General features: G+C 43.4%; 1 protein-coding gene across 2 annotated transcripts in view; it reads right to left on the bottom strand.

Moving 5' to 3' along the window:
* Positions 1–15028, bottom strand: part of RHOBTB3 (Rho related BTB domain containing 3) — a 60775-nt gene that overhangs the window by 27462 nt on the left and 18285 nt on the right. For both annotated transcript variants that reach the window (XM_038765914.1, XM_038765915.1), the window contains exons 5-7: positions 12844–12955; positions 11316–11681; positions 157–269 (exon numbers count right to left, since the gene is read on the bottom strand). In XM_038765914.1, the coding sequence (XP_038621842.1) occupies positions 157–269; positions 11316–11681; positions 12844–12955 (591 nt within the window). The remainder of the gene's footprint in view (positions 1–156; positions 270–11315; positions 11682–12843; positions 12956–15028) is intronic.

Below are 15028 nucleotides of genomic sequence, written 5' to 3'. Positions count from 1 at the left end.
ACGTGTCTACTAACCCTATTATAGTGTACTGTCCCCAGAACTTAGTACAGTGCTCTGCACACTGTATGTGCTCAACAAATACCACTGATGATGATGATGATGAGACAGTAAAAGGTAGAGTAACCAAGAGTGAACTAAATAAGGGAAATGATGTACCTTTCCTGGAACTTTCAAAATGCATTTCACTTTCTCAAGTACACCTAGAACATGCCCAGGGTCTTTCAACCTCTTCTTAATATCTTCTTCCAATTCTTCCCATTGAAAAGCACCTGAAAACAAACAAACCAATCAGCGAATAGACTGCAAGCTCATTGTGGGCTCATTGTACAACTCGGCTGTACTGAACTCTCCCAAGCACTTAGTACAGTACTTTGCAAAGATTAAGCACTTAGTGAATACCACTGATTGATTTAGGAAAGGAGAAAAAGAGTGATACTTGTTCAGGATTGAGAATAGTCTCGTAATTACGGACAGGAAGTTCTCCCGTTACCCGTGTTTTCACTGTGTGTTTTGGGTAAAATGGTGTTGGGGAATTGTTGTAACATTCTTCCAACAATTCCTGTCTTTTTGGAGAAAATGAAAAGAGACATCAGAAGAAAGAGCTGGCCTTGCCCTCTTCCCTACCTCCAGCTTCCCTACCTCCAGGAACAAATGGCTACTTGCCCTGGACAAGTAGCCAAGGAGCTATTTCCAAGACTCGGCTCATCTCTGCCAACTACCAGAGGAAGTCTGAGTAAATTAAGAGGTGAAAATTTACTCACATTTCATTTTATGACACATTTTCAGGGTCTGAACAGACTACGCCATTACTAAGTTTACATTTCCGTAGAAGATCAGGGATTTATCTGGAGGGCTGTGCATTGCAGTCAGCTTATCTAGATCAATCAGATTCCCAAATGGAATTTCATCAGTTAATTGTTTAGTTCTCCACTTTGGCTGTAATCTACAGTTAGGTATTGATGTTAGCCAATAGCTCTGGCGTTCTCCCTGACTCCTCTTTCAGCTGCCATATTCAGCCTGTCACCAAATCCTGTCGGTTCATCATCCAGCATTCTAGAATCTGTCCCTTCCTCCCCATCCAAACAGAACTCCTCATCCTCCAGTGCAGTGCTTGGCACATAGTAAGCACTTAACAAATACTATCATTATTATTATTATAATAATAATAGCAGCCTGGCTAAGTGGAAAGAGCACGGGCTGTGGAGTCAGAGGTCATGGGTTCTAATCCTGGCTCTGCCACTTGGCTGTGTGACTTTGGGCAAGTCACTTCACTTCTCTGTACCTCAGTTACCTCATCTGTAAAATGGGGATTAAGACTGTGAGCCGCCCGGGGGACAACCTGATCACCTTGTAACCTCCCCGGCGCTTAGAACAGTGCTTTGCACATAGTAAGCGCTTAATAAATGCCATCATTATTATTATTATTATTATTGCCACCTAAACCCTCTACTCCTCATCTTGCCCATCACTGTAGAGAACACCACTATCTTTCTGTCTCACAAACCCTTAATCTTGGCATTATCTTCAACTAATCTCTCTCATTCAACCCACTTTTTAATGTCATCAATCCTGTCAATTCTACCTTTTTTAATTTTAAAGGTATTAAGCACTTATGTGCCAAGGACTGTACTAAGCGCTGTGGTAGATACAAGCTAATCAGGTTGGACATAGTCCATGTCCTACACAGGCTCACAGTCTTAATCCCCATTTTACAGAGGAGTAACTGAGGCACACAGAAGTTCAGTAACTTGCTCCAGGTCACATAGTGGGCATATGGCAGAGCCGGAATTAGAACCCAGATCCTTCTGACTCCTAGGCCCGTGCTCTATCCACTAGGCCACGTTAATTCTCACAACATCTGTAAAATCTACACTTTTCTCTCCAAACTGCCGTTTCGCTGATCCCAACACTTAATAATAATAATAATGATGGCATTTATTTAGCACTTAGTATGGCAAAGCCCTGTTCTAAGTGCTGTTATAATAACGCTTATTATATCTCTCCCTGATTATTGCATCAACCTGCTTGCTGACCTCCCTGCCTCCTGTCTCTCCCCACTCCAGTTCTTACTTTGCTCGGCTGCATGGATCATTTTTCTAAAAAAACGTTCAGCCCATATCTCCCCACTCCTCAAAAACCTCCAGTGGTTGCCTGTCCACCTCCGCATTAAACAGAAACTCCTTTAAAGCACTCAATCAGCTCTTCCCCTCCTACCTTATCTCGCTGATTTCCTACTACAACCCAATCCATTCATTCATTCATTCAATCTTCTAGACTGTGAGCCCGCTGTTGGGTAGGGACCGTCCCTATATGTTGCCAACTTGTACTTCCCAAGCGGTTAGTACAGTGCTCTGCACACAGTAAGTGCTCAATAAATACGATTGAATGAATCCACACACTTCACAACTCTAATGCTACGTGGCTCAGTGGAAAGAGCCCGGGCTTTGGAGACAGAAGTCATGGGCTCAAATCCCGACTCTGCCAACTGTCAGCTGTGTGACTGGGCAAGTCGCTTAACATCTCTGTGCCTCAGTTACCTTATCTGTAAAATGGGGATTAAAACTGTGAGCCCCCTGAGGGACAACCTGATCACCTTGTAACCTCCCCAGCGCTTAGAACAGTGCTTTGCACATAGTAAGCGCTTAACAAATGTCATTATTATTATTATTATTATTATTATTATTATTATTATTATTATTATTATTACTGTACCTTAAACTCATCTATCTTGCCACTGACCCTTCGTCCACATCCTTCCCCTGGCCTGGAACTCCCTTCCCTTCCATATACAATAGGCCACCCTTCCCCCCGTCTTCAAAGATTTATTAAAACCTCATCTCCAAGAAGTCTTCCCGGACTAAGACCTCATTTTCCCTCCTCCCACTCCCTTCTGCTTTGTCTTTGCACTTGGAGCTGTCCCCTTGAAAAACTTCATATTCACCCCACCCTCAGCCCACTGCATTTACGTACACATCCGTAAATGATTTTAACGTGTGTCTCCCCATCTAGACTATAAACGTCTTGTGGGCAGGGAACATGTCTATCAACTCTGTTGTATTATACTTTCCCAAGTGTTTAGTACAGTGCTCTGCCCATAGTAAGTGCTCCATAAATACCACTGACTGACTGATGTCACTGAACTGCAACCTTTGTTCTCCAAAGGTAAGTTGTCTTACCAGCAAGGGACCCGGCAATGGCATCTTCCAAACCTCTCTCTCCTTTCACCCTCACTCCCCATATCCCCTTTCCATTTTGTTGCCTCCCTTCTGCTCTCTCCCTACCCCGTCTCCCCTTTTCGTCTTCTCCCTTTCCTTACGCCCTTTCCCTCGCACCCCTCTCACTCATTCATTCATTCATTCATTCATTCAATTGCATTAATTGAGCGCTTACTGTGTGCAGAGCACTGTACTAAGCTCTTAGGAAGTACAAGTTGGCAACATATAGAGATGGTCCCTACCCAACAGCGGGCTCACAGTCTAGAAGAGGGAGACGGACAACAAAACAAAACATATTAACAAAATAAAATAAATAGAATAAATATATACAAGATAAATAAATAGAGTAATAAATACATACAAACATATATACACATATACAGGTGCTGTGGGGAGGGGAAGGAGGTAAGGTGGGGGGATGGGGAGGAGGAGGAGGTGGGGAGGAAGAAGGGGGATCAGTTTGGGAAGGCCTCCACTCCTCCTCCCTCCACCTCCCCATCTTCACCTGTCTTTTTATATGGCATTTGTTAAGTGCTTACTATGTGCCAGGCACTGTACTAAGCACTGGGTAGATATCAGCTAATCAGGTTGGACACATTCCATGCCTCATGTGGATCTCACAGTCTTAATCCCCATTTTACAGATTAGGTGACTGAGGCACAGAGAAGTGAAGTGACTTGACCAAAGTCACACAGCAGACAAGTGGCGGAGCCGAGATTTATTGATTGCAAATATGTGCAAAGCATTGTGATAATAATAATGATGGCATTTATTAAGTGCTTACGATGTGCAAAGCACTGTACAAAGTGCTGGGGAGGTTACAAGGTGATCAAGTTGTCCCATGGGGGGGCTCACAGTCTTAATCCCCATTTTACAGATGCGGTAACTGAGGACCAAAGAAGTGAAGTGACTTGCCCAGAGTCACACAGCTGACAACGGGTGGAGCTGGGATTTGAACCCATGACCTCTGACTCCAAAGCCTGAGCTCTTTCCACTGTGCCACACTGCTTCTCTTAAGAGAAGAGAGCAGCTGGAAGAAGGAGGAACCCCAAATCCATTTAGATCAGTAGCAATTAGGCAATGCCTTCTACCTCCTAGAGCATGGGCCTGGGTGTCAGAAGGACCTGGGTTCTAATCCTGGCTCTGCCACTTGTCCGCTGTGTGACCTTTGGTACTTCACTTCACTGGGCCTCAGTTACCTCATGTAAAATGGGGATTAAGACTGTGAGCCCTACATGCTACAGGGACTGTATGATTGACTTTTATCTACCCCAGCGTTCAGTACAGGGCTTGGCATCTACTAAGCACTTAATAAATACCATAAAAAACCTCAAGTTGCTACTGAATCATTTGGAGAAGTGACACAATACAAAACCTCAGGAAATTCAGACCTCAGTGGGACTGGCATAGAGGTTTATATAAACCATTGCGGTGGTGGGGAAGGGTTTTTGGCAATCAGAACATCACAATGGAGGAGGGAACAGCACCTGGGCTACTGCTAGCCTTCTTCCAAAAAATAAAATAAAACCACTATCCTTGGCCTGGGAACCTCTGCTTTCTCTTGCAACTAGTTCATGTTACATACCAGAGCACGTGACCCAGGCTGGGGTCTGCCAGGAGAGATGAGCACATAGCCAGGAGTGAGGCTGAATGTCATTCTAAAACAGGGGTGACCAAACATAAACGCTAGGGTTGGCTTAATGGGTCTGTTTATTCTCGCAGAACGTTTTTTTCTCAGGGCCAAGGAATGATTTTTCCTCAGTATTCCAGGAGATCTGCAGCCAGCGGTATTTTGTTGAATAAGTTGCCCTGCTGTCCATGCAAGATCCTTGGCCCTAAGGGAATTCAGGGACCAGGAAACTATAGACTGTATTACTGTATCTGCTGCTTATAAAAAAATTTGTCACGTCAGTCCCAGTCAAAGGGTTCCCGAAATTCTGGTCTTCATGGAAGTAAAAAATTTCATCTATCTTCATGACTTTGTTTTCAACTTGGTTTTGAAAAAAAAACAAACCCAAAAAATCTTGCCCTGGACTGCTTTTAAAGAATGCAAATTGCCCAAATATGTAGTGTCAAAACACAAAAATGTTCAAGAAAAACTTAAAAGTCTGCTTTCTGAACTTTGTCCCAAAAGGGCCCTGGTTCTCCTCCCTGGCACCGGCTCCGATAAGCTTCAATCCGAGGCTGTTGCAGGCTTATGACATGGAAGACACGCTTTCATGAAGACCAGAAAGGAAACTGCCTTTACTTCTTTTTTCTAAAAATTAAAATCTAAATATCAGTGGTGCATGGTAGGTTTTAAATGAAGTCGTGCCATAAAAACCGCAGCATGTGACATCACATCACATGTCCTCAAAACAAAAGTCTTGTCTACCCTAAGGACTCTCCTGGCTTTCCTGTGACACACGTTAACAGGAATCAAAAAGAAAATAGCATTGGCCACAGCATCCCCCTTTGCAGTTCATCTATACATGATGATTGTTTCTTCTTGGGTCCTTTATTTATTCCCTGTTAATTTCCCTAGTTTCCCTGTCCCATTGCTCATCCCAGCAGCATTGCAATAGCCCCATGACTTACAATCAATGGTATTTATTGAGCACTTATAGTGTGCAGAGCACTGTATTCAGTACTTGGGAGAGTATAATAGTTACAATAATGGTGACCGTACAACCCCTTCCCTATGCCCATGTAATTTCTGAGCCAGCTATTAAGCAATTTTTATCCAGCACGACTTAATTTGAATACCACAGTTCTCCCATAACATGTTAGTTTCACGAGGACGGCACTATCATCCTTCCCGTCTCACAAGCCCGCAACCTTGGTGTCATCCTCGACTCCGCTCTCTCGTTCACCCCTCACATCCAAGCCGTCACCAAAACCTGCCGGTATCAGCTCCGCAACATTGCCAAGATCCGCCCTTTCCTCTCCATCCAAACCGCTACCCTGCTCGTTCAAGCTCTCATCCTATCCCGTCTGGACTACTGCACCAGCCTTCTCTCTGATCTCCCATCCTCGTGTCTCTCTCCACTTCAGTCCATACTTCTTGTTGCTGCCCGGATTGTCTTTGTCCAGAAACCCTCTGGGCATGTTACTCCCCTCCTCAAAAATCTCCAGTGGCTACCAATCAATCTGTGCATCAGGCAGAAACTCCTCACCCTGGGCTTCAAGGCTGTCCATCACCTCGCCCCCTCCTACCTCACCTCCCTTCTCTCCTTCTACTGCCCAGCCCGCACCCTCCGCTCCTCCACCACTAATCTCCTCACTGTACCTCGCTCTCGCCTGTCCCGCCGTCGACCCCCGGCCCACGTCCTCCCCCGGGCCTGGAATGCCCTCCCTCTGCCCATCCGCCAAGCTAGCTCTCTTCCTCCCTTCAAGGCCCTACTGAGAGCTCACCTCCTCCAGGAGGCCTTCCCAGACTGAGCCCCCTCCTTCCTCTCCCCCTCCTCCCCCTTTCCATCCCCCCCATCTTACCTCCTTCCCTTCCCCACAGTACCTGTATATATATGTTTGTACATATTTATTACTCTATTTATTTTACTTGTACATATCTATTCTATTTATTTTATTTTGTTAATATGTTTGGTTTTGTTCTCTCTCTCCCCCTTCTAGACAGTGAGCCCACTGTTGGGTAGGGACCGTCTCTATGTGTTGCCAACTTGTACTTCCCAAGCGCTTAGTACAGTGCTCTGCACACAGTAAGCGCTCAATAAATACGATTGATTGATTGATTGACTGAGGAAATTTGAGAAGCTTCTTCCAACAGCATGAGCTTTCTGGATATAGCACGACACCGTGTCGTAAGAAACAGCCTAGGCAAATGAGCTCATCTTCGGATTCAGTGAGTACCACAATGCGAGTTTCTCCTAACATACTTAGAAATTGCGGCTTTCACAATGCACAAGAAAACAAGATAGTGTTGGAAGCAGCGGAAAGCTCTGCTGAGCTCACACAGCACAAGCTGAGATCAAATGACATGCTTAAACCACTTTGGTCCCCCAAAAGTATAATATCTGTAATTTATCATATCTGTAATTTATATATTTCTATTAATGCCTGTCTCCCCCTCCAGACTGTAAGCTGGCTGTGGGCAGGGAATGTGTCTGTTATAGTGTTAAATTGTACTTTCCCAAGTGCTTAGCATGATGCTCTGCCTAAAGTAAGCACTCAACAAATACAATCAACTGACTGGCTGACATAATAAATGCCTTTTAAAATAAAATGAACAATCCTTTTTTTTGTACAGAGCATTATTGCCACGCTTTTAGGTTCCTGGTTTGTCATATTTTGCACTACTTGCCTGCTCTGACTCCACACTTCTGCTAAATTTACATTGATGATCCAAAAGACAAATGCTTTCACTAATCATTGTTTACTTTTTTACTAGTAATAATAATAATTGTGGTATTTATTAAGGGCTTACTATGTACCAAGCGCTTCTCTAAGCTGTGGGGTAGATACAGGGTAGTCAGGTCCCACATAGGGCTCACAGTCTAAATAGGAGGGAGCACAGGAATTGAATCCTCATTTTGCGATGAAGGAACTGAGGCACAGAGAAGTGACTTGCCCATGGTCTCACAGCAGGTAAGTGATGGAGCAGGGATTAGAACCCATGTCCTCTGATTCCCTGGCCTGTGCTCTTTTCCATGCTGCTCCCCCAGTCATAGTACGAGTCACAGTGCTGGGCTGCATCCTTGTTCACCTTCTTGTTCGTGACACCCACTGCCTCAGCAGGAACATGACTGGCAGAGATGAGTGGCTCTGGACAAACCACCAGCACTAGAATCAATTCCTTCACACAGGTTTTAGTTCTGCAGCTTTCGTGAATGCCTAGAGACGCATCTGCTGTTTTAGATGGCAGACTCCATCTTTGGACATTATTCATGAACCCTAATTCTGCTACAGACAGTGCACTTGGTTTTCCTTTAATGCAAGAGTTACATCCCTGAAAACCCCTGTGCTATCATTTGGATTCATGAGCCCTCATTAACATGGCACAGATACTCCCAATTGTTTCCTCCAGCATCCAACTGGAATCTGCATTCTATCTACCAGGCATTAACAGAGACTGTTTCCTGATTTCCTAAAAACGCTCTAGCTGAAACGTGTAGAAATAGCAGATGAAGAGATTATCTCAGTCATGTTTTATCAATGACCAGACACACACTATGTCTAATAATCACAAATGTCACAAAATTCAAGAACTGACACACTCTCTTAACATCAAGTGACCAAGCTCCCCCCCCCCACCCAAAAAAAGCCCCCTAATACAAGGTGGTTAAAAGTCTCCCTTTAGAGTTGATAGTATCACCTTTTGGAGTGCTACACTACCACCCAAATGGGTTAGGACCTGTTGGGTGCCTCTTTTAGCTGGAGTGGCAGAAGGATACCCCCGAGTCACCACAGAGGTGGGTTGGCATCAGGGAGAAGGAAGAATGGAGGAGAGGCTGCTTGGACTCCTCCTCTTTCTCCTCTCCACCTCCCCCCATTTTACAGATGAAGTAACTGAGGCACAGAGAAATGAAGTGACTCTCAGGCCAGGCTCTTTCCACCACTCCACGGCTGCTTCTCAGACAAGACTCAATTAAGGTGCTTACCAATCTTAAATTGGCCAAGGTGGGGAGAGGTTTCTTAGCCAGTAACCCTTTGTAAATGAACTTGTTAGCCACTAAAGGACTACTGCAATGGTAAACCTCACCTCTTGATTACTTCCATCTACCTGATGCAGAAATATCTTTCCAGGGCAGATCTGCTCTGCTGTGGAAACCCTCTGCTCATGTCCACTGGCTCAGTTTGCCCCTTGCACGTTTTCATTTTTGCCTCGTGAATACTAGGCTTGGGCTGACAGCTTTGGTAAACAGCTGAATTACAGAAACGATCCCACCCTAGTAAAGAATTCTTTCTCAAGCATTCCAGTTAGGCAAATACGACAGGACATCCTGTTCTCCGAAGGCACAGAGTTCACTCTGAATGTACTATAAAACAGGATGGACTATGTCACCCTAGACAGCAGTGGTGTTACAACATATTTTTTAAAGATGAAAAGATTTGCCAACCAAATTGGTCCAACCTTGAATTTTTCAAAGGCCAACACTACACTATTTAAGTTGTCTTCTGAAGTCATTTTATTTCCTGAACAGGAAATGTCCACTTTATTGTTGTCCAAATCCCTTTTATTACTTTCCAGGTCTGAGTTAAGTTTTCTTTCCAAAATAGAATTGAAGGCTCACTCCTCCTTTCATCAAAGAGAAGTCAATCCCTAGAAAGAAGCCGGCCAGGGTTTTGGCAAGCCCAAGATAGCGGCAACATTCTTGTTGGAACGTTCTTACACAGAGGCCAATCAGTGAATGGTATCTATTGAGCGCTTACTGTGTGCAGAGCACTGTACTGAGTACTTGGGAAAGTATGACACAACAGAGTTGGGTGACACGATCCCCTGCCCTCAAAGAGCTTGCAGTCTTCAGGGTGAGACAGACACTAAAATAAGTTACAAAAAGGGGAAAGGGTAGAGCACAAGCATAACAATCAATGGTATTTACCATGTGATAGGTCCCTTGCATGCTCCCCTAGATCTACTTTCTGAAGCACTAAACTCAATCTCAGATTTAAGAAAACACACTGAGTAAACAGCAGCAGAAAACAGGGCAGAAGTGGTTTTAATAAAAGACTGTGCAATGACCTTAATCTCACCCCCAAATGGTAATAGCCTCCCCCTCCCCACCTCCATCCAATTTGCATTCATCACGTTTCAATGAAAAATTCTAAAGAGCTGAACCAGATTAAAGAGCCTCCTGCTAGCCCATTTTGGAGCGGGGAGAGGGGTGGGGGAGATTGCCTTTAGAAGTGCTGAAGAATTCATTCTAATTAGTTGGATGGAAAAGAAATACGCCTTTGAAAATTACAAGCCCTTATCACACCTTTTCTGTTCCACCAGGAAAATAGCCCTTGGAAAATAACAAATCTTTTTCATAATGGAGGTTGACTCTTTACAGAATTTCCCATTGTTCCTTTTTCAATTAATAATCAAATGGTGGGGATGACGGACAGCAGAGGAGGAGGTAGAAGCCATGACGGGGGCTGTAGGTAGGCGAGAGCCAGGCCAAGGGAACGTGGGGAAAAAACAGGCAGGAGACTCAGCTATGGGAGTCATTACTTATTTCTACTAACGTCTGGCTCCCCAGCTAGACTAGCTCGTTGTGGGCAGGCAATGTGTCAGTTTATTGTTCTATTATACTCTTCCCAGGCACTTAATACGGTGCTTTAAGCACATAGTAAAGCACAGTAAAGCACTCAGTAAATATGACTGGATGAATGAAGGGTCCAGATGCCATTCCAACAGTAATCCTCCTCCTGGTTTCCAACTATCCGATCTCTCCCCCTGACTTCCGCTACTCCTCGCCGAGGTTTCCTCGGGGCCCACTCTCCTCCCCAGCCATTTGCCACTCCTTGAGGAAGTGAGATAACATGATGGATGTCGGTTGGACAGGACTTTTGATGAATGAGCTGGAATTTACGATACAAACTAACTCCCTTGCTCGGCTGATTATGAATAAAGCTTAGAAGCTCAAAAGCAGCTGGGGAAGGAGATCAGAATAAGGCCAGTAGATTCACAAGGCCCAGATAGCCAGCACTGCTTCCAAGCCGCTATCTGGAGGTCCGTAGCTCTAGCTTTTGTAACTGCCTTGGAACACACCCAGGACACTCCCAGGGTCATAACCCTCCCTCCCAAAATGCTGCACTAGTCTGGTCTTACTATAAACCAAAGGAGTAAATCTGTTATGAATCAACAGAACTTGACCAAATGAAGTTGGTTATTCCTGAGACTGTCTTCATTTGCAATCCACAGCAAGCTTCAGGCCCTCAAAGAAAAAAATGGCTTATTAGACTGACCAAGATCAAGCAATAGAAGGTACCCTTGTTGGGAAGGATAATAATAATAACGAGGGTACTGATTAAGCGCTTCATATGTTCTAAGCCCTGTGTTAAACCCAGGGCTAACTTCAAGTTCATCAGATCGGCCCCCAGCCGACATGTACACAATAAGCATGTTTCAAATCGAAAGTTTGAAAGACTTAAGTAGTCAGAACCACTCTGACAAGATACCTGAATAAATGAAGTGCAGAATGTCTGATAAACAAGAACAGAAGAGGGAGTCTTTAACAATGACTCTTACTGGTGGGTCGCACGGTAGCCCTCGGCTAGCATCTGGAAAAGAAGACTCGCCGGCCACTTCGAAGAGATCCTGGGCCGTCCGAATGACCGCGGAATCCTGGATATCGGCTGGACTCTTCACGTTGAACAGCAACATGAACACATTGCTTACGGAGCACAGGACAACCTTATGGGCTTCTGCTACTTCCTTCAAGTCTTCAGCATAAAATACCACATCGACACATTGGCAGCAGAACAACAAGTTGTGTAAATCCGAGTTATAATGTGAGGCTTCCCCCTTTAAGACAGGCATTTTTTCTGTTATGAGGAGTGGAAGAACAAAAACGATAAGTGAATTATTTGATAGCACTAAATGTGTTCTGATTTCAATTTTAAATGCTGCAGAATTTCATCAAAGCAAGTTTTGGCTCTTACGCGTTTCAATATTTTTCTTTAGCGATCAGTGCAATGCACGACGATAAAACCAAGGCCTACATTATGGAGATGTAAAGCAAATTTTCTCCGGCTCTCAAGTTCAGTAGTTATCATTTTGCACTTGCAGGCAGATAATGACACACTCTGGAAACTGTTCAATGGTGAACTATTTTTATAGCTTAGTTTTAAAAGTTCTGTGAGATAATGAGGTTATAGAGATTGTGACTGCTTGTATATATAACCAAACTGTTCCTAAAAAAGTGTAACTAGCTATCAGCACAAACATCCTTGCATCACCACCCAGATTCCCTATTTATTGAACACCACTGGTTGATTGATTCCTGCAACTTTAGGACTTCCGTATCATCCAGGTACTTGGGTACTCAACCTTGCCAGTTCCCTTTTTTATGTTATTTCTTAAGTGTTTACTGGGTGCCAGGCACTGTACTGAGCACTGGGGTAGATACAAGCTAATCAGATTGGACATAGTCCATGTCCCACATGGGTCTCCCAGGCTTAATCCCCATTTTGCTGACAAGATAACTGAGGCACAAAGAAATTAAGTGACTTCCCCAAGGTCCCACAGCAGATAAGAGCTAGGATTAACCCCCCAGGTCCTTCTGATTCCCAGGTCCATGATCTATCCACTAGGCCATGCTGCTTATAATAAATAGTTAACTTCATTTTTAAATAGTCATTATCATTATAGTTGACCAAGCTAACCACACTAATGGGAAATTGAGAAGCAGCGTGACCTTGTGATTAAAGCATGGATCTGGGGGGTCACAGGACCTGGGTTCTAATGCCGCTCCACCACTTATCTGCTGTGTGACCTTGGGCAAGTCACTTCATTTCTCTATGCCTCAGTTACCTCTTCCATAAAATGGGGATGAACACTGTGAGCCCCAAGTGAGACATGGACTCTGTCCAAACCAATTAGCTTGTGTCTACCTCACAGCTTTGTAGAGCGCCTGACACATAGTAAGCACATAACAAATAACATAAAAAAGAAACAAATTAAGCGGTCATTAGTTAGACTAAATACCTGGCTGTTCAAGTTGAGGTGGTCTGATTCCATGACACTTGCTGCTTTTTTTCCTTTTCTTCATTTTTTCAGATGACTTCTGATTCAAGGTTTGAATCATAAAATATTCCAACTGAAATATGAAATATGTTTGACTTAGATTCATTCATTCATTCAATCATATTTATTGTTTACTGTGCACAGAGCATTGTACTAAGCGCTTGGGAAGTACAAATCGTCAACATAAAGAGATGGTCCCTTCCCAACAACGGGCTCACATTCTAGGTGCCCCATATAAGCAAACAAGAATATGAACATTGATCCATATTTCAAAATGCTTTTTGACATGATAGAATTACGTGAACAGATTAAAAGAAGCATATTGTTTTCCTTTTGAAATGAACCTACCCTGATAATCAGGTGGTAGAGTTGCTAAGGAACAACTGTTATTTGCCTAAGCATAGTTCAACAAAGCATTCATTCTAAGAGGTGCTGTCTTGTGTAAACAATGATGCTGGGAAAGACAACTAGCTCTTTGGTAATTTTTTTTCATTTTTCAAGTAATAAGGGGAATTACTATGGAAGTGCAAAGAAGAAATAGATAAATACTAGAATGTAGCTAAAAAGAAAATATTCAATATGAAAGTTATATCACTAAGGACTCAACTCGTCTTCATTAAGCAAGGTGTTATATTTAGAAATCATGGCTTCCCAGACATTTGAGGAGAATAAAACTCAATTTTTTCACATCAGGCGCACACGAAGTCACCATATGCTATTTTTCTGTTTATCTTCCGACAGCCTTAGGTATCAGATTGGCTCTAAAATTCTTCCCTTTCTCAAATCTCTCAAAAATGTGTTTTTTTTCTTGTATTCTCATGGGTAAGAATCATGTCCTTGCTGTTGTCACCTACATGCTCCTCACCTCACTGATCTGTTTAGATGGGATGAAAATGGTTATGATAGATAGCCACCTAGTATCTGTGTTAAATCTTTTTGGGTAACTCTGGTTAGGCAGATACCAGTTTCAGGGGATAGAAAGAGAGGCAACAGCTTCGAGGCCCACAAGCAACTGACATTTACCTGGGTTACCAACCACATGGGAATGGAATCCGATTCACTCAGTCTTATCAAGTGGATCAAGGGGGAAATACCTTTCAGAGAAACACTATAGGTTTAAGCAGACTTTCCCTATGACATCATGATGTTACACTGAGCACCCGTGGTAATAAATACAGCAGCATCACGTATGCCTGGCTGTCCTGTATCCACAGCCTAAAGAGGAGGTGGCTACCAAAGGAGGAGTCGGTGAAGCCGGCCTTATGGTTAGGTACTACGTCTCCCAGAATTCCTCAGTAGTTTGAATCCTTCTGGGAAGAAATGAGTTCCAGCTAAGGAAAACCACCCAAGGATGGGCAGGTGAAGCACGCCCTGTGGTTAGGTTCTGCACCACCAGAATTCCTCATGAGTGGGAAGCCTACTGGGAAGAAATGAGTTCCAGCTAATGAGAATAACAGATTTCACACATTCATAGAAAGCTTTTATGAGTCAAGGCTGAAGTATCCAGGTACCTTTCCTAGTCCTTGCTCAAGCTCCCTTCCCTGACCTGGTGATGTTGACTTTGGAGAACAAGTCAGGCTGATGGGTGTTAAATGGCTGTTTCTGAGTAACTTATTAAACTGTATCTCGACTGGGTAGTCTGTAGAGGAAGTATGGATGCTGTGCTCAAGAAATTAAGAAACTGAAAATGTCCTGTTTACGATAAAACCCCGGGGAGATTTCTAATCTACGGAAAACGTGGACCCCTCTAGAAAGAGCTGGGTTTAGTTCTTTTCTCGGTAGTGAATCAAAATTCTTATGTAGTGACTCTTGTGTTCCTAATAGTGGGTGGTGAACTTTTCTGTGACCTTTCCTCCATTGGTATAAATTGACCTCCATTTTCAAGATCTCACACAGGTTATAGTAATGACATTGTAAACTTGGAATCTTAATACATGAGCTTTGGAAAACACAAAATCCTAACCTTCTCCCATTGCTGATTATTCTTTCCACAAACTTATTCTATTCACTCTCATTCTCTCTCAACATATACAGACATACATATGTATATATTGAGAGAGAATGGAGAGTGAGGAAAGAGAGAATTAATTTGAGGGTACATATATATATATATATACATATATATATGTGTGTGTGTGTACTTATG

This window comes from Tachyglossus aculeatus, chromosome 23 (assembly GCF_015852505.1).
Source record: "Tachyglossus aculeatus isolate mTacAcu1 chromosome 23, mTacAcu1.pri, whole genome shotgun sequence".
NCBI lineage: Eukaryota > Metazoa > Chordata > Mammalia > Monotremata > Tachyglossidae > Tachyglossus > Tachyglossus aculeatus.
The sequence above is the reverse complement of the archived record's forward strand: the minus strand, read 5'-3'. Positions and strand labels throughout refer to the sequence as shown.